General features: G+C 44.7%; 2 protein-coding genes, 2 long non-coding RNA genes and 1 pseudogene across 5 annotated transcripts in view; 2 read left to right on the top strand and 3 right to left on the bottom strand.

Annotated features, from left to right (window-relative positions):
* Nucleotides 1-6,086, top strand: part of pot1 (protection of telomeres 1 homolog) — a 153,599-nt gene extending 147,513 nt beyond the window's left edge. The window contains exons 15-20 of the mRNA XM_084018188.1: nucleotides 2-210; nucleotides 320-455; nucleotides 1,960-2,045; nucleotides 3,636-3,730; nucleotides 4,890-4,995; nucleotides 5,785-6,086. Of these exons, the coding sequence (XP_083874314.1) occupies nucleotides 2-210; nucleotides 320-455; nucleotides 1,960-2,045; nucleotides 3,636-3,730; nucleotides 4,890-4,995; nucleotides 5,785-5,924 (772 nt within the window). The 3' untranslated portion in view covers nucleotides 5,925-6,086. The remainder of the gene's footprint in view (nucleotide 1; nucleotides 211-319; nucleotides 456-1,959; nucleotides 2,046-3,635; nucleotides 3,731-4,889; nucleotides 4,996-5,784) is intronic.
* A 4,565-nt stretch (nucleotides 6,087-10,651) lies between these two features.
* On the top strand, nucleotides 10,652-13,810 carry LOC311018804 (annotated as a pseudogene). Its single transcript has 4 exons — nucleotides 10,652-10,798; nucleotides 10,845-10,906; nucleotides 12,722-12,821; nucleotides 12,925-13,810. The product of its transcript is annotated as an uncharacterized misc_RNA (transcript).
* A 693-nt stretch (nucleotides 13,811-14,503) lies between these two features.
* On the bottom strand, nucleotides 14,504-15,458 carry LOC311019297. Its single transcript, XR_014597790.1, has 3 exons — nucleotides 15,118-15,458; nucleotides 14,779-15,017; nucleotides 14,504-14,667 (listed from the first exon to the last, which is right to left on the bottom strand). It is a non-coding gene; the product is annotated as an uncharacterized lncRNA (long non-coding RNA).
* A 613-nt stretch (nucleotides 15,459-16,071) lies between these two features.
* Nucleotides 16,072-16,750, bottom strand: LOC311019301. The gene is made up of 4 exons (XR_014597793.1): nucleotides 16,640-16,750; nucleotides 16,499-16,559; nucleotides 16,279-16,319; nucleotides 16,072-16,188 (listed from the first exon to the last, which is right to left on the bottom strand). It is a non-coding gene; the product is annotated as an uncharacterized lncRNA (long non-coding RNA).
* A 449-nt stretch (nucleotides 16,751-17,199) lies between these two features.
* LOC311018346 (uncharacterized protein) lies at nucleotides 17,200-19,378 on the bottom strand. Its single transcript, XM_084017266.1, has 8 exons — nucleotides 18,896-19,378; nucleotides 18,751-18,816; nucleotides 18,548-18,657; nucleotides 18,337-18,457; nucleotides 18,218-18,250; nucleotides 18,028-18,114; nucleotides 17,886-17,951; nucleotides 17,200-17,354 (listed from the first exon to the last, which is right to left on the bottom strand). The coding sequence occupies exons 3-8, from the start codon at nucleotides 18,652-18,654 to the stop codon at nucleotides 17,301-17,303; spliced, it is 468 nt and encodes a 155-aa protein (XP_083873392.1). The 5' UTR covers nucleotides 18,655-18,657; nucleotides 18,751-18,816; nucleotides 18,896-19,378; the 3' UTR covers nucleotides 17,200-17,300.

Here is a 19,378-nt window from a genome sequence, read left to right as displayed (position 1 = left end):
GACAGGACGTACCAGATGATGAACTGGTGGCAGATCTGTTCTCTGAGGCGTCCAAGGACCTGGGTCCCTGGAGTCCACCACTGTGGGCTCTGTCTGGGCAGGTCCTCGCCCCCGGAGATAACCCAGGATCCCCAAAACGAGCACTGAGTGTCCACCTGGCCACACAGCTCATGTGTGAAGACAAAACCAAAGAGCTCATCTTCATAAAGGGTAACAGTCCTCACCAACTCTCTCAGTTCTTTTCTTTTTTTTCAATGAGCAAATAGACAACCATTACAGTTTTCATCCAGAATCAGATGCAGGTTGTGGTCTCTTGCAGGTTTGACTCTGGAGGAAACGTGTCGACTCACGGCCGGCTACCACAACATTGTCCCTGTGAGGTCATCGGGAGGTCAGCTGGCTCTGCTGGACCTATCTGCACCTTTCCTGTTTCGAGGCAGGAAGAGATACTACGGGTCAGAGATGAGCCTCACACACTGATGCATCCCACAATTCAGTTCATCATTTAGTTTTATTCACATTGTAGCAAACGAGCAGCTATGTTCTGCTCAGAATTACTGTGGATGGTCCAGTATCTCACTTTTGATTCAACACTGTGAAAATGTATTCAAAAGATTCAAAGTAGAATGTGCTCGTCTTCTACACAGCCAAGAGCTCCGGTTAATCCCGAAGGGGTTTGACGGGGTTGAGCTTGGGTCTCGTGCAGACCAGTCAAGTTCTTCCACACCAAATGCTTAGTGCAGGGCAGCATTTTTAATTTTGAAATAGGAAAGAGACAAACGAGACATACAACAGTGGTGTATGCTGTTGCATTCCTAGTGACTAGATGACCTAGACCCAACCAGGAGAACAGTAGAACGTTTCAGAGCGTACTGTAGTTATAAACGGAAAACAGAAGGAAACCGATCACCTAAAAATATGCTTTGGCAAGTTTTTCTCGTGCATGGAGCACAAGTGAACCATGACTCTGTATCATTGAATATGGATTGATTAAAAAAAAAGCATTAGACTAGGGAAGCATGAGTCATCACTCCAGCTGACATCTTCCATCTGGGGTGGGACCCACTGATGCTACAGACCGAGTGCAGATCAGTGGGGGGGACCTCACTTCAGACTAGAGGTGTAAGCGGAACTGGACCGGTCCTTTTATAACAAAAATGGCGTCTCCATTTACTACAAGGCACTACAAATGTTGTGCGACGGCTCCTCAACGCTGCCTACAGATGTTTGTTTATCAGCCTTGTGAGCGCAGGCATTGGCCGATGCCGATCATCTCAAATATAACACAGTATGTTTATAATGCATGGGCTGAGCAGTTATGAAGTATTATGATACATTACCTTATAATTATGAAATGTTTTATAATGTGTTTGGATTATTATAACGCATTATACATATGTATGAGTGCTTATAACTAATTATACAGTGCTTTAAGCAGATTATAATGCATTATAAGTATGTATAATGGCGTCCAACTTTTTCGGAGGGCAAAATGGCTCGCTAGTTCACTGGAGATAAAAGCCAGTTGTCATAGTGATGACGAGAAGCGCTATCATTTGTATATGGAGATAACGGTGCACATTTTCAGTCGGTCTCTCCTGGAAGACAGTTCTAGTGTTGCACCAGTTGTTTACGTGATGTACTGCTTACTGTCTCACAGCCACACAGCTGACCAATCACGCCATGGACTCGGCGCCATGATACGATACCACCATATGATCTTAATGCAGTTGTAAACATTTGAAATATGCTATGTCCTGTTGTGAGTATTGCGATGTCCTGTGATTTAGTACCTTTTCCCAACTACCAATTATGAAGGTATATGCAATACCTTCATAATTATATATATAATATATATTTAAAGTACTGCAGCCGGCCACATGGCCATGTTGTGTTATAAATAACATAAAGCTTGAAATATCTGACCATTTCTCCTCATGGCTCCTGTGTGTTGTCCAGGTGTAAACGGTGCTCCGAGGCTGCAGTGAGGGAACCTTCGTGGGCTGAAGGAGTGGAGCTGATCGATGAGAACATCATTGCAGAAGGTGAGAGAGTGTTTGGTTCCAACCGTCGTAGGAAACACTGGAGGTGGAGAACTCACAAGAAACAGCTCCTGCTGTGCCTTGATCCTGGTGTCAAGCAGGAGAGAGCTGCCAAACTTTCTGCATGGTGTACAAATTTCCTGTTTCCCCCTCGTGAGAAAAACCTGGTTTGTAAACCGCTTTTAAAGACGCTTAACACCGATTTCACACTGATACGCTTCAGAGTGGAATAAATGCAGTGGTGACACTCTGCTTTTCAAATACATTTCGTGGATGGGTTGTGGAAATGTGATCATGTGGGTGGGAATCCGGGGTAAGTGGAAACTCTTTTCTTGCCAAAGAAATTAATTCACGATACTATGGGGCAAGATGGGCTGAAAATAGACCCCCAAACTATATGATCGCGAAGCCCCTTTACACGTCACACACCCTGACATGTGAAGACCCAATGATTTTAATGGGCTGAAAAATCATAGCCCTTCCGCTGTTTTGAACCCGGCCTTACACATTAAGTTAAGGGGGGCGCCGGTGAGCTCAGTGGGTAGAGTGGGCGTCCCCATAGTCCTCACTGCAGGGTCCCAGGTTCCAATCCACCCAGCAGTCATTTCTGCATGTCCTACCCATTACTCTCCTTTCACACTCAAGTTGTCCTGTCAATAAAAGGCCAAAAAGTCAAAGTAACTTTAAAAAAAACATTAAGATAAAGAGTACACAATGAATCAACCAACAATAAAGCTTGCCTTCAGAAACAATAAAATTGAAGACCATGGTCACATAATAAGAAAATCAAGTTAATATGATAAAAGTTTAATAACAATGGTAAAAACCTAAAATAGGTATAAATGGTAAATTGACCTGCATCACACTTTTCAAGTGTGTTTGGACCACTACACGCTTTACACTACATTCAGTATACATTCACACACATTCATACACTGATGGAAGAGGGAGCCGCCTGCCCATCGGGATCTAATCTAACTCATTCAAACATCGATGGCACAGCCTTCCAAGATAGACCTGTATAAAAGGAAGAAGAAAAATAGCAGTGTTTTATGAAGTATCAACCTCACATTGTTAAAAAATTGACTTGAGGTGTGAAAATAAACCTTTCAGGATCCAGTTGCATCCATGAGGTGTGAGGGGACGGCTGCATAGAACAAAAACGAGAGCGTATTAGTTGCGTGAGACGCTGATGCTTTTCACAGATTGATCTGTTGGGACTTCCAGTGTGAGGATTAACTGCTTTCTCTGTTTTCTATCATCGCTAACTGAATGTCTTTAGGACCTTTCAAGATGTCCCCTTGGGCTCTGGGGATGTGCATTGGGCATTCTGAAAGGAATGAATCATTGGTGTATTGAAGTGCTGCCTCAGTATTCTGACAACAAAGTTGACCCTTGGATGCACCGAGAATGAGTTTTTGTGTTCTTGGTTTAAAAGCCCTGATCAGCTCGCTGTTTCAACTTTTCCTTCTTCCTGATTCAGCAGGTTTGTAAAAGCTCCTAAATGACTCCTGGCTGATCTCAGGTCTGTCCTTGCCGCAGGTCTTTTCCCTCCGATATAAATCACACAGTGTTAACGTCTGTTGTCTGCAGCTCTCGGCGTTCAGCTGCTGCAGTTCGTCCTGCTGATGAAGCTCGAGCTGCAGGACGCCACCGACACGCTGGACGTCTTCCTGTGGAGGGACTCCGTGAGTGTTGGATCCTGTTTGAAGCACTGCTGACTGGAGGAGATCAGAGGAGATTAGATCACAAGAAGGGAGAAAACCAGAGTTTATTACCCTGTGTCTGAACATTTGAACAACATTTTCTTGGACCACTTGGCTTGAGTCGTGAGCTGAAATTACGTTAATCGTTAAGCAATTCTTAAAGTAAAAAAAAATCCTAGTTTTGACTGTCTTTTGATGCAGGGTTATTTTTTAGTGCTGTGAAATAGTAAATCATTATATATATATATATTTTTTTTTGGGGGGGGGGGGGGGGGGGGGATTGGACAAAATCACCCAAATTGGAACGTTTTGGGCATCGATTTGGACTTTTTGATATTGTAGCTATGATATTGTAAGTTTTTTGTATTGCCTGGCAATTAATAGACCAAACTATTAGGCAATGAACGTGGGCAAAAAATAGTCCAACAACAACAATTAAAAACGATTATTTATTTAATGTTTTGCTGAGAAAATCCTATGAAGTTTTTAAATATTTTTTTTTAAGAGGGGGGTCCGAGCCAGGTGGGCAGCATCAAAGTTTCACTCAAAACAACAGATTTTTTTTTTTAAAAAACAAAGAAAACTTCAAAGAAATGTCTTGTTTGCTGTAAACAGCAAATTACATCAGTAATTGTTTTTAAAATCTTCCATGCGTATGAAAGAATCCAGCTGGTGTAAGTGACAGGAGCTCACACCGTGATGACGGTTAGTTGCAGCACAATAACGCTTTGCTAAGTCCCACCATCATCGCGTAGCATCAGCCAGCTCTGAACAGCTAACAGTGGTTCACTTAAACACTGATCTGTAGCTTTAGCTGCTGTCTTTATCTTTGACATATGTTCATGGAGTTCAGTGAGTGACAGTGTGGCTTCCATCCATATACAGTTACCTAAACATGACAGGTCTGCAAACAGTGCTTTCCCCTTTAAACATGGAGGGTGATGAGTTTGTTCTGACAGCATTCACACTCGGTGATGAGATCAAGGGAAAGTTTTGATGAATGAAGTCCATCAGAACTCTCCTGCACAGAGAACCGCCATCAAAGAAACATCTTCAAGTTAAAATACATGACATGATGAAACCACCTGAAACTGTTGGTGATTTTTAGCATTGATGAGTGATGGTTTGTCTCTTTTATCAGGAGTCGTTCTTCGGCATTTCGGCAGAGGACGTAGCAGCCAATCAGGAGGCTCAGAACAGGGTCCGTCAAACAATGGACTCCTTCTGTCCAGCAGGGGGCAACACCGGTAAATCCGTCACACAAACGGCTGGATCCAGCTCACACTCTTTTGACAACAACAATTGGCTGTAAAATCTTTTGGTTACCTTTTGTGTTCATTTGTACCCGTGTCTACATATCATCATTTTACAACTGTTCCCAGTGAGGAGAGTGCAGGTTCGGCTACCTCACAGGGCTGACATGTAGAGACAGACAGGTAACCAGTCTATCACAGGACTGACATGTAGAGACAGACAGGTCCGTCCTGCATATCTTTGGACTGTGGGAGGAAGCCAGAGAACCCGGAGAGAACCCAAGCTGACACGGGGAGAATATGCTAACTCCACACATAAGGAACCTGAACCTAAACCGGGAAGCTATTACTTGTTACTACCGTACACAACAGGGCTGTCCGGAAAATGGTGGTGATGCAACACTTGATGCATGCCAATCTCCATAAAACTCAACAGAAGAAGATTAGGGGGCAAGGCAGCATATATTTGTACATGGCGGAAGACTTCTCTTATTGATTTGAAGAACATGGCGAGGAGCTGCTTTTGTTACTTGCCATTGTTACTGTATTCAATATTCAATAAGGCAAATCACTCATGAAAGCATTGTTGAAATACTAAACTGTGAACAAGTCGCTACATTCAAATATGGATGAGTTACACTAGAAGCAACACATTCACAGTCTCCTGTACCTTCTTTCAAGCAGTCAAACGAGTTGAACGCTGGTCAACAATGTTCAAAGTTTCTCTGTGAAAGTGATAAAAGTGAGTTCAGGTCAATAATAAGGATCTCTTCTTTGCGTCAGGTGAGCGTCCGTGGATGGACTTGTGTCTGACGGCATACCGAGCAGAGGATGACGCTGGGCAGAATCAAACCTTCTACCAGATCTGCCACAGCACCGTCACCAAACCAGCCACCACACAGTCCAACGCCAGCCCCGCCTGACTCTCCCACCTGACCCTCCCACCTGACCCTCCTGCAGGTCAAAGTTCACCGGTTGAAACAGAGTCCTGAAAAAAAATGTTTTGTATTTCACATCCTTTGTGGTTTGTATTTGCATTTATTGTTTAAAACAATATAAATGAACATAAAATGTATAAAACTGCCTGACTTATGTGTGAGTGTGTTTTAACAGAGCTTTTGAATAAAAGTAATTTAGTTTTTAGTGTCTGTCTATGGTCACTAATCCATCTGCTGGTCAACTGAGTTCCAAGTTCAGCCAGGGTAGACTGTGTCGAATGCAGCAGATAGGTCGAGGAGAATGAGAACGGAGGAGTGGGATGAGGCTCTGGCGTCTCGCAGGGACTCAGTCACTGTGAGGAGGGCCGTCTCAGTGGAGTGAACAGTCCTGAATCCTGATTGATTAGGGTCTAGGAGGTTGTTCAGCGAGAGATAGGATGACAGTTGGTTGTAGGCGGCAAATTCCAGGGTTTTAGAGAGGAATGAAAGAAGAGATACAGGTCTGTAGCTTTGGATGTCAGCAGCGTCTAGGGTGGGTTTTTTAGGAGGGGCTTCACTGTAGCCGTCTTAAAAGCCGCTGGAATGAGACCTGAGGTGAGGGAGGAGTTGATCAGGGTGGTGAGGAATGGCAAGATGTCGTGTGAGATGTCTTGGAGAAGAGAGGAGGGAATCGGGTCAAGGGAGCAGGTGGTAGCACGGTTAGAAGTAACAAGTGCATGAACGTCTTCAGAGGTGAGAGGGCTAAAGCTGGTAAGGCCATCAGAGTTGAGAGTTAGTGGAGATGTCTTCTGGGAGGTTATAGGAGTGAATGAGGAGCTGATGTCTTTTACTTTCTTGGTAAAGTAAATCGGCAGTGAGGGAGGAAGGAGGGGTAGGAAGGGGTAGGAAGGGTGAGGAGGGAGGAGAACATGGAGAAGAGTTTCCTGGGGTTGGAGGCGGAAGAGTTGATCTTTGCCAGGTAGAAGGCAGATTTAGCTGCCGAAACAGTTTAGGTGAAGTCAGAGAGGAGGTGGTGGTAGTGAGCAAGGTCCTCATCCTGGCCTGATTTCTTACATTTTCTCTCTGCTGCTCGCAACAATGATCTGTTTGGTTCGCAGAGATTCAGACAGCCAGGGAGGGGAGGGAGATGATCGCGCAGGTCGTGAAGTGGGGGGACAGAGAGTGTCCAAAGAAGAGGAGAGTGAGGACATCAGGATGGAGGAGGCTTCCTCAGTAGGCATTAAGGAGAACTGTTCTGTGGATGGTAGTGAGGAAAGAACAGTTGAGGAGAGAGTGGAGGGAGAGAGGGATTTCAGGTTGCGGCGGGTGGTGACAGTTCGAGGCGTAGAGGGGAGGGATGTGGTGGACCTTATGGGGAGGGAGAAAGGAGAGCATTGCTACAGTCTACAAAGGAAAAACTCCTCCTCCTATTACCAGACTGGGCACAAGCAACCTGTGAGAGTTAATAACCCGCAAGCAAACAAATATTCAAATGGCCAAACCCAGGTAAGAAACACTACACAATCATTCTGAAATAGTCTATTTACCCAACAAAGTTATCATCCAACGCGTCCTTTCCTCTACACTCTCCCACAAAAGCCAACAAACGTTAACGGGCCTGCGCCTGCACAGGTAAACCGGATAACAAAGGATCTATACCAGAGCGCACCACTAGTGATGCCAACAACTTTACGTGCACCAAATTCCAAAATGTGACTACATTTACAAATAAACGCGCAAAAAGGGTACAAACACGGCCGGACAAGCCCCCAATTTGTCATAGCCGGGCTCCTAGGCTATGACAAATACAGCATAGGACACAATAGATGGCAGGAAATTATTAACATAAACAACTGAGGTGTAAGTACAAATACCTCAGTGTGTCAGTCAGTAACATCAGTAATGTAAATGTGAATGTGTGAGCAATCCAACCATCCATCGTCTACTGCTTTATCCTGTATTCAGGGTCGCGGGGGGCTGGAGCCGATCCCGGCTGTCATTGGCCGAAGGCAGGGTACACCTGGACAGGTAAGCAGTCTCACAGGGCTGACATGTAGAGACAGACAGGTAACCAGTCTATCACAGGGCTGACATGTAGAGACAGACAGGTAACCAGTCTATCACAGGGCCGACATGTAGAGACAGACAGGTAACCAGTCTATCACAGGGCCGACATGTAGAGACAGACAGGTAACCAGTCTATCACAGGGCCGACATGTAGAGACAGACAGGTAACCAGTCTATCACAGGGCTGACATGTAGAGACAGACAGGTAACCAGTCTATCACAGGGCTGACATGTAGAGACAGACAGGTAACCAGTGTAAATGTTGTAAGGTGAAAACAAAGCAGAAACCAAACAAAGAGAATGTGCTGCTGCTGCTGGAGGGGATGCGGCCGAACGCGAGAGAGAGACGACCCCCGAGCAGAGACTGGGTTTTTATCCTGAACCAGGTGCTCCAAATCCGTACTCTGCTGACGGTACCTTCAAGGACACAGGAAAAACAATAAGTGGTCAACCACATCAGCACATCAACACTAGACACTTCACCTAGCTTGCCTCGTGTGAATGGGTATGACTGCTGTATGTTTGAGGTTGTGGTTGGAGGGACCGTAGGCGCAGAATGGCAGCCGTGCTTCTGTCAGTCTGCAGTTTACCACCACCAGTATGACTGTGTGTGAATGAATGGAACCTGGAACCCTGTCAGAGCGCTTTGAGTCTCTTGGAAAAAGAACCATTCAAATCCAATGCATTATTTTTATTATTATTATTATTAGACAGGAACCGTCACATCCACACAAAAATGTGTCTTGTTTTAACTAAATGTAATATAAATCCATAAATGTATGAATTTAAAAAATATTTGCAATTTTCATCAAAAATGTATTCGTATGTTGTAACATTTATATACAAACTGTTGAACTTGAATTTACAAGACGCTTTTCATTTGTGAACTGGTTAGCATTTGTGCGTGAACTGGTCTGTATTTGTGTGTGGGTTTTTGAGACTCTCCTGATTGGCTGGATTCACAAATGCATTTTTCTCAACAAGGAACTAGCTGTAACGGTGCGGCTGCCCGCTACCACTGGCGCAGCTGAGCCGAACGGGACTGACGCCGGGATTCACGGACAAACTTTTATTATATAAGCACGGACGTAGCATCCCGGTGCACACATGAACATGACGTTCCAGCGCATTCAGCACGCCGCCTGCAACACAAACATAAATCACAACGTTACGAAAAACTGTTGAGGAAACACGGTACAAACATTTCCCAAACATGGACAAAGACTGTGAAACACTCACGCTGCAGTTGCGCTGGCTTCCGGGTGCTGGAGGCTGTGAAAGGACCCGACGTGAAGTCAGGAGGAGCATTATGCAGTGGGGGGGGGGGTGTTTTTGGCTTTGTGTGTTAGGGGAATATTTAAGGGGGATAGAAATTGTGTATAATGATGTAAGGCGGGTAAATATGTGGGGGATAAGGTTTTGACTCTGTTTGGTGATGTTTAAAACCGAAATGTATGTTTTTAGGGATAATTGATTTTTGATGGTAATGGGTCAGGCCATAGGTGATATAGGCTTGGCCTAAACAGGTCTATGGGAGAGAGGGGTTTGAGGTGAGCGGGCCAGCATCTAGACCTTGAACAAAAGGAGTCAACTGTCAGTGGAGAGTTGTTATTTTTGAGTTTGATTATTGAAGTTATTCTGATTTTGAAGTGTAAGTGTTAATTGAGAATGGTTTTGGAGTTTTTGTTTATTTCGTTTCATTGATTTTTTTTCCCCTCCTGAGTGGCATATTGAAAATAAATAAATTCAACTGCTTTGGGCCAAACATCTGACGCACTGCCTCCAGGCTTTCCACCGCCGCAAGGTCAACCAGACTACAATAGCCAATCAGATGCCTCCCTCGTTTTCAGTCAAGCACATGACTGCATTCCCATGAGGGGTGACTCACCGTGACCAGAGCACAGCTTTTTCTCTGCGCATTTTGCGTTGCTTTTCGGTAGAAGAACAAAAAGGAACAAAAAGAAAGTCATATCCAGACTTGACTGGTGGTCAGCCTCAACATGGCGTCTGGTCATGGCAATCCCGATTCAAGTGTAAATGAAAAATGTCTAGGCGTGCATGAATAAGGCATCATGAATAAATGTTTCAACATCCAAATACATTTTTGATGACCAGATTCTCTGAGCACCACGATCGTCTTCCTAAAACCTGATGAGTTCTCCTTCCAACTTTCCTAAACCCTGTGAAGTTTCGGAATAGGAGTTAGGACCTGATCTTTTCAATATTGGACCGCAGCCAGGCTCTCCCGTAACCCATAGAGATTCCATTGAAAGCTCTGATATTTGAAAAAATGGATCTTACATGAGAGTCTATGAGAGACCGCTGGGGCGTTTTCAACCTGACTGAAATCGCTCCCAAAGAGGTGGGACCATTTGAAGCACATCTTTAGTCTCATTGGACAAATCAAGCGTAGCGTTGGTTCTGGCAGGCCACGACGTCAATCTCTAAATCAGCAGCAACAGCGTAGCTGTCAAAACCGAGGAGATCAGCTGACAGCTCAGCTGACTCCCCGTGCTCGCTTCCTATTGGGAAATCGCATTCAGAGCGCACTATTTAAACTGCTCTAGCCTGACCTCCCTCGTTGCTTCCTCTGCCGGCGTTTTCAAGACGAGCTCCCGTTCGAAGAGAATTCGCTATTCACGTTCGTACTCACCCTGCTGCTGCTGATGTCGTCGCTCTCCGTCCATGATGAAGACCCGCGGCTATATGACAGTACGGAGCCTCAGCAAAACCCCGAAACAGAGGAAGCCGACGAATCTACGACGATGAGAGGGCTCCATCTCTCCGTCGAAGCTCTCGCCCGGCAGGCAAAGGTAACGCCACAGATGTCCCATTGCTCGATGACTGTCCGATTCCAAGCCGCTGGAGTTTCTGTTTGCCAGCGATGTTACCGCTCCGGTCGGAGCGTCACACCAGGGACTGTTAGCTTTATTTTAAATTTCGCTGGGTCTCAACCTCCACCCGCCGATCAGCTCCTGTCTCCACTCCTCGGAAAGCTTCAGCAAACGCAAACACAGCTCCCGGAACCCAGCATTCGCTCCGACTCCAGCTGCTGCCCCGCTGGCCAAAAGAGCTAGAGCCCCGACTTCAGCAGTCGCCTCTGCAGCTCCGGGAAACGACGCCATCATGGCAGCGCTGTCTTCCACCCAGTCATCCATTTCCAGCATGAATTCCAGGATCCAAAGCTTAGAGGCCGCTACCGCTTCACCTTCCAGCTCTTCTCTCCAGGCCGCCGTGTTTACATCCCGGGAACCTGCCGCCTCCTCCTCGACGCGGGCCGAAGACGTCACTCCGACACCCCCCGACGGCGTCTCTATCCCGCGCAGAACTCTGGGAAGTGCAGTCCCAACCTCCACCGGCGTCCCATTCTACCCTCCCGCTGCGAGAAGCCCCTAGGCTCGTTCGGGATGGGCTTGGCTTGGCTTGACTTGACTTATCACGCCGACGAGAGCTGCAGGTGTCTGAGGGGGCGGGCTATAAAAGAGACCGTAGCCAAGCGCCGTCAAGTCGAGAGGGGTCTGTCTGCGGCCTGCAAGAGGGAGGCGTTTCGCGTAGAGGCGTGTCGCGTAGTGACGTCACTACGCGACACGCCCCCTCCACACGGGAAAGTCACGTTGAACCACGCGAGATGAAAAATGAGACCGCCAAAACGGATAACAAAACAGGAAGTAAACCAGTTCCGCCGTAAAACTTGACTAGTTCTGAATGGCCGAACATATGCAGACTGTAAGTGTCAGTGTAATTTAATTAATTCATCGATTAATGTATATAATAATTGTGTTTAGCGATGGACTAAGGAAGTAAGGCTATATTTATCCATATTATTAAATATAAGTGTAAAAACAGAACGAAGCCAGCCCGTTGCCGACTCAGCAAAATGTAACGTTAGCAAAGTTTCAGAGGGTTATTTAAGAACCGTGTGTAGGGTGTTCCCTGTAGTGGCGGGGGGCGTGTCGCGTAGTGACGTCATTACGCGACACGCCTCCTACAGTGCCTACTACTCGACACGCCTCCCTCTTGCAGGCCGCAGACGGATACACTTGGTCAAGTCGGACAACAAAAGTCAACGTGACTATGGCGGCTCGCGCGGCATTTGCGTTCTTCGTTGCAGACGAAGTGGAAATGATAGAACTACCGGTACTTTTTCAAGAGGGGTATCTCGGCCAGAGAAGGTGACTTTTTCAAAGTTTGCAACTAGTTAACTTTGTTGAAATTTGTAACGTGTGTTATTGCTCACCCTTTCTGCAGCCTGGAATATATTAATTTTCGTCCTGTAGGCTAAGCCTAATAGGTTGTTTTTGCAATTTGCAGTAAGGCTAAGGCATATGCCGAACTCTTTAATAGGCTATTAATAATAGGCCTAATAATAATAATAATAATAATAATAACAGTAATAATAATAATAAACGTATTTGTATAGCACTTTTCAGACACAGAATGCAGCTCAAAGTGCTTTACATGTAGAGGATGTAACACAATCGGAAACATTTAACCCAATAATAACTCCTTTATGCTTTCTCAAATTGATATTTGAGGTACACAGATAGATAGGGTCTAGGAAGGCCAACATGCAAGTAAATGTGAAATGATATCCCAACATTAGGCCTACTTCCTTAGAAACACATCCACATGAGAGTGTTGAGGAAAAAAATATAATTGACATGTTTTCACTGCAGATATAGGCCTACACATTAAGCCCCCCTTTTACATGTGCTCTGTTTTTGTGTCAATACTAGGATTGTGCCAAGAATCTCCAATTATGTGGAGCAGGTCGTCCCACTCTACAGCCTGTTTGAGTTTAAAGCTCATTTCAGGCTTTCAAAACCCCAAGTGGAGGTGAGTAGGCCATGTGATTGATGTGAAAGTGGTCCTAGCAATGCAGTGTTTTTTCTCAGCATTTGGTTAACTTTCCAATGTATTTTTTTTTTTTTTTTTACAGGGTCTTCTGAATACACTTGGGCCAGTGTATCAGAACCCATTGAATACAAAAGTTCCTTTGGAGAAGTGTGTCCTGGCCTGCTTATGGACTCTGGCCAATCAAGAGTCCTATAGGGGGGTTGCCGACCGGTTTGGGATAGGCAGGTCTACACTGACCACCCACCTCCATGACTTTTGTAGCCTGGTGAATGTGTACCTGGCTCACCACATCACTTGGCCCACAGGGGAGGCCCAACAGCAGTCAGAAGTAGGCTTTGCACGGGCAGGTTTCCCACGTACAATTGCGGCACTGGATGGGTGTCATATCCCTATTCCCAAACCCCACATGGAGAACCCTAATGCCTATCTGAACAGGAAACAGTTTTACTCCATCATTTTAACTGCCTTCTGTGACAGTAACAGGCGTTTTTCTTATATCCATGCTGGCCTTCCAGGGAGTTGGCATGACGCACAAGCCTTCCGACAGACAGCAGTTGCCACCATCTTGGCTGAAAACCCCCAAACCCTGCTCCCTCCTGCCACTCACATCATTGCGGACTCTGCCTACCCTCTACTGCTGCAGTTGGTAAAGCCGTACAGGGACAATGGTCATCTCACTGCCCGGCAGAAGAGGTTCAACAGAAAGCTCCATTCTGCTAGAGTGACCATTGAGCATGCCTTTGGCCTTTTTAAAAGGCAAATTTAGACGTCTCCGATATATGCACATGGGAAGCGTGCAGAGAGCCAGTGTAGCAGTCATGACGTGTTGTATTCTGCACAACATCTGCCTTCATACAGATGACGAGGTCGACCCTGCAGATGTGTTGGAGAACGAGGTCGTAGCTCATGAAGAACAGGAGCTCCCTCAAGCAGCACAGTACCGGGATACTATTTGCAATAGCCTTTAAACCCACCCCCTCCATCTACCCCACCCACCCCAACTTTTTATTTTCTTTACAGTACTCATTTTACTTTTCACTTCATTTTGTGAGCTGGTGGCACATCCCACAGGGTGATACAGCAATTGCCATGAATAGGAAATAAGGCCAGAGTGGAAAGGCTGTGCCTTTTTGAAAACTAAACTTTTTCCTTTTCAAAATGGAAAGAGACCAGTGTTCAAGTTCCTTTTTACCAGGCCTCCTTTGCAATCACTCTTGGTTTTTAATGGTAGTGCTTCAATCATCAAGACTCCTGCTTTGCCTCCACGTGGCAGCTCATGGATACTGGTTAATGACAAGCCAGGCTAAATTAGAAGGGGATCTCGGAGTAGTGGTCCCCAGAGGTGTCGTTCCCATTTTAGAATGACTAACCAACCACTATGTGTGCAAACACAAATTTCACAAAATACGGATGGAGGGAAAACATTTATTCACTTTTTTGTAGAAGGGTGATAATTTCCTGCTGTCCCTCAGCCAACTCCCTGAGGGTCGCAGACATTTCTGATAGAGCACCTAAAAGCTTCTTTTGAAAGGCCCCCTTCTTACGCTCCTTTATTCTTCTCCACCTCTCTAGATCCGGGCGCACCAGGGTCTCCAGTGCAGCCGTCCGTCGCTCAGCATGGGCCTCATAGTTCTCGTAAAAGCTAACTAACTGGTCTTCTGGTGGCCGGGCCTCTTGAAGGTGGGGGAGAGGAGGTCCCTTTGGCAGATTTAACAGAGGATTTGGCTGATTTAGGGCTTGCAGGTACGGCAAACAGTGCCGTTTGCACAATCGTGCCCGCCGGAGCACTGCCAGTCCCACTGCTGCCAAAGATTTCATCCATTTGCTGGATAACGCACAAAAACAAGATTATTAGTTTCCCCAAAATAGGCTGGGGGGGGGTTATAATGTTGGAGTCGGTATGAATGTATGAACAGGTGAACATCATTGTACTTACTGAATAGTACTCCCAGGTCACCCTCTCTTCACCACTTGACTTGCTTTTGTCCTTTGCCTTCTTGTAAGTCTGCATCATGTTGCCCAGTTTTTTCCGGACCTGCTCCGCACTCATGCAGTACCCCATCCTCTCAAGATCCTTTGACACTTTGTTATTAAAAATGTTTTTTTTACTTGTGTATAAACTGTAATGTTTTTTTAAGAGTGAAAGGAACAGCAGCGTCACCCGATGTCTGATCTCTGTGAGGATAAATTGAACAGATCATTACACAATGCAAATGCAACTTGTACAGATAGTGTAATGTTGAATTGACTTCTTTAATTGTGTTTTCATAGATACCTGGTTGAGACTCATCGTACTGCATGGTGCTGCCACCTGGGGCGTCATCAAGTGGATTTGGGGTTGGAGTTTGCCTTGCTGTTGGTGGTGGTGATTGTCGAGTGGTGCCTGTCAGTGCCGTGCTGGTTTGTGCTGGTGGTGGTGCAATGGTGCCTGCATGTGCCATGGTTTGTGGTGGTGGTGTTGGTGGTGCAATGGTGCCTGCATGTGCCATGGTTTGTGGTGGTGGTGTTGGTGGTGCAATGGTGCCTGCATGTGCCATGGTTTGTGGTGGTGGTGCAATGGTGCCTGAAGGGGCTTGTGGTGGTGGTTGTTGAGGGGTAACTTTGGGCGCTACAGCTGGACCGACAAGAACCACAGGCACCATGGTGTTAAAGGAAAACACCACCGCATTTCCATACTGAACTATGTTCTGCTCTGATCTTAGACGAGGTGATACATACCTCCCTCTCCTCTGTGCGTGCACTCAATGGCTCTTGCGCACACTCCGCGCAGCGCTAATTTGCTAGCATGTAGCTTGTCCTTAGGATCCAAAGGGGGGTGAAGTTAGAAGCGACCAAGCACTTCCACGTTGTCCCTATTTAAATACGGTTACGCGAGTAGTTACACGACCCAAGTTTGGTTACACAAAATGAAACATGCCAATTTTTCTAAGCGGATAACAAGGATAACTATATAGTATGGCGGAATAACAACTGGAAGCACTTCGACGTCGGCGCAGTAATATCATCACTCCGCTCCCCCTCTTACTTCCGTCAATAGAACCTACGTGACCTGCACGCCGTCGCCTGCACTACCTGTAGTAGTTTGTGCACAGTTGAGGAAGCATCAGGTTGTAGCAAGATAGTTTGTGAACAATCAAACATCATGGTTATAACGTGGATCGTACAGGGTTGTGAAAACAAGCAGAAGGTATATAGTCCCGTCATGTTTTGAGTGATAATATTACTGCGCCCTCAAGCGATCTTCCTCGTCCATGGTGATGACCTGGGGAAGGGAAATTTTTCCCTTGAATGCTTTTGACCGACACCACCTTGCTGCCTCAGTGGTGTCCCTAAGCAGAGCATCCTCCTATGAAAAATAAAGAAAATAATTATTAAAATAAAGATTGGAGAAGGCAGAAAATGGTGAAATAAGAAAAGCCCACAGCAGGTAACATACTCCGTTCCCTGTTCCCAGTTCCGGCAAGTTCTCAGCCTCCGCTAGAAAGGAAACAGATTGTAGTTCACAACAACAATGCAAGATGTAAAAAAGATCAGTGGCTTATTTCAAGTATACTGGTTTAATGAAAATTGAGAAATGACTGCAAAACCAGCTCTATGACATCCCACCTCTACAACCTTGATGGATGTGTGTACAATAATACTGCTTTGAACAATACCTGATGCTTCAGAGACAGATTCTGAAAGGATGAACTTTTTTGGAGGGACCACTTCCAGATCCTGAAATAAGTGGAGGGATTATGCTTTAGTCTGAAAGCAATAGTTTGACTACAAGACTAATTAATCAAATTACCTCTCACCTGTTTTCCTTTTTGCTCTCTTCGTCTTTTTCTTTCCTGCAATCTGTCTTCCTCAGACCTTGGTGATTTAATGACAACATATATTCACTATGAAAACATTCATGTTGGTCTGTTGACAATGAGTAAAACTGGTTATTTAAAAGGATCTGATTCTGAAGTGTGATATTGAGTGCACTTACAGCATGGGAAAGTTCTGCAGGAGAACAAGACACCACCATCTCCTAATTTGCAGCATGTTTTCCTTTGAAGAAGGAAATGCAGGAAGATTCAAATATGTTGCGAAAAATAATACCTTTTATACTAAATGTAATGTGTCACAATTTTAACATACCTCTCTGAAGTTGCAATTGGCCCCCATTACAATGTACAGAGCATACTGTAAGTCAAGAGGTACTGGTTAATGTAATGTCATGCATATTCCCCAAGGATACAATTTTTCAATACAAATAATGTGTTTTGAATGTAGCAAGCAAACATTTTGCAGATAACAGCAATGATATAACATACTGAATAGGTCTTACCATCAAATCAAACATGCCACAGTTGTTGGAGCACCCTTGCTTTGTTAGACCCTGAGGTGTGAACAAGGTTTTTTAATAAAAGATTGGCAAGAAAATAGTAAATGTTAGCAAATGCTATTAAGTAATGTCTCACCTGAACATCATTCACACCGAGCTTCCTCCAGGGGCCGGGAGATAGGCTGTGAGCAATGTGTCTGTACAAAGAGTAAGCCAAAGTAAATAAAAGTAAATCAAATAAAATCAACTTTTGATTCAAATGCAGTTAAAACTAAATAAGTAAGAGGTTGGAACTTGGAACGGTCTTAAACAGAACTGCCCAACTCAAATACGATATAGAGTTCTGTTTCCATCTGTTTAATGAATTTAAAATAGTTAATGCATGGAATATTTTAGATCAAATAAAAACAGAAGCATTGATTAAAAAACAAAACAAACAAAAACAAAATAGGACAAGTGGTTTAAAACAGAACTACCACTGTCCAGATAGGATGATGCAAGGTGCCCTAAAAACCTGAATAGACGGGTTCTACTCTCATCTCTCCAGCCGCTGCCACAGAGGGGATCTAGAAAGAAAATCTCACTATTCTGTGGCCTCAGTATCTGTTAAATGCTCAAATTCAAATATAACATACATTGAGTTGTGGAATGTTACTTAAATCTCAACAAAGCTGACATGCATTTAATTATAGCAAAAGATTAAAGGAGGAAAATATAAATGTATTTACACAGAGTATCCAATGTCCAGGTACAAACACTGGGAGAAGAATCCACTGTAGACTGGCTGCATTGTTCTGTAGAAAGACATCAATAGCTGAATATGAAATGCTCAGACTTTACTCACAAAAGCAAAATGTTCAGACAAATTACCGGCAGGTGATCCATGGGGTTCGTTGATGATGGTGGGAACCAAGTGGCAATAACATAGCTGTCTGCAGCAAACACATTCTCTACTCTCTGTAACACACAGTTTGTTAATCTTTTACTGTCAAAATATATTGATTGTTGAACTATACTATCCAATCCATTTGAATTAAATATTTCACAAGAGGTATGCTACCTTCTCGATCACTTTAAGACAACAGTTCAGGATCTAGTAAAACACATAAACGGAAATTATCAAAAGATTTTGAAAAAACTACATAATCCATATCAGCACAGCACATTCTCTATGCCTACCGTTCCATCAATGTCCCGCTCCAAACCCAGACTCCAAAAGTCAAAGCGGGTAAGGATGATGTTATTCACCATTTGCAAGGTGCTGAGTAGGACTTTTGGTCTCATCCAAGACCTGAAACAGCTAGTGGAAGAAAACAAAGGGTTTATACATGCATGTGATTATATGAATGACATTCATAGATTACCACAGTGGCACAATGTTTGACTTTACCAGTTGTTCCTGGCTGTCTTGGAGTTCCTGTCCCCAGCATGCTTTATGTGCTGACAACTTGTGGAGACTAGTGAAGTCTCCATGAGGTCTCTGCTCACTGCCATCATTTACTAGTGAAAAAAGCAACAACAGAAAAGTAAAAATTATGTGTGAATTGTCACATTTCTCCTTTGAATGATGTGTAATATAGAGCAATGACTCACACTCTTGAGACTCTGCTTGTTCTTTGACAGATGACCCTGTTGTCATTCCAGCTGATGGGGAATGAGCTATTGAAAGAAATGTAACATAAATGATTGTCTAAAGTAGATGAAAACAACAAATGTGCGTACATTTTCAATAGCATACCTAAGACGACCCTTCCATGGCTGTCACACTGCATTACAACATCTGGAGGAACAATCTTGCTGTACTGTCTTTTCATTTTTTGGTTCCTTGCGATGTTGTAGTGATGGAGTATATTTCTTTGTAGAAATATGTGTGTTGATGGGGTTGTCACATTCAAAAAGTAGTTGTTCTTTCTCATCCCCGAAAACAGCTGCTCCACACACTGGCTGTTAATAAGACCAGCAAGCTCAGGCACAAGCTCCAGCTTTCTCAGAACCTCCCTCTGGTCTTTGCTGTTGCCCTGGTGGAACACATCATTTAAAGCAAAATGCTGTGAGGACCCAGTGAGAGGGTGGCTATCTTTGTCAGCTGGCATCTTAGGAAGTTTCAGCCAAGGCATGTTGACATGAACCTTGCCCTCTGAGGCCTGATCAACGTTCTCTGGGGTGGGATCCAGTAACCTGCCTTGAAAAGGGGCAAAGATTCCTGGCTGTCGGCGGTTGG

Source organism: Eutrigla gurnardus, assembly GCF_963514095.1.
Source record: "Eutrigla gurnardus genome assembly, chromosome: 9".
NCBI classification, from domain to species: domain Eukaryota; kingdom Metazoa; phylum Chordata; class Actinopteri; order Perciformes; family Triglidae; genus Eutrigla; species Eutrigla gurnardus.
This window is presented reverse-complemented; position numbering and strand designations above follow the sequence as displayed.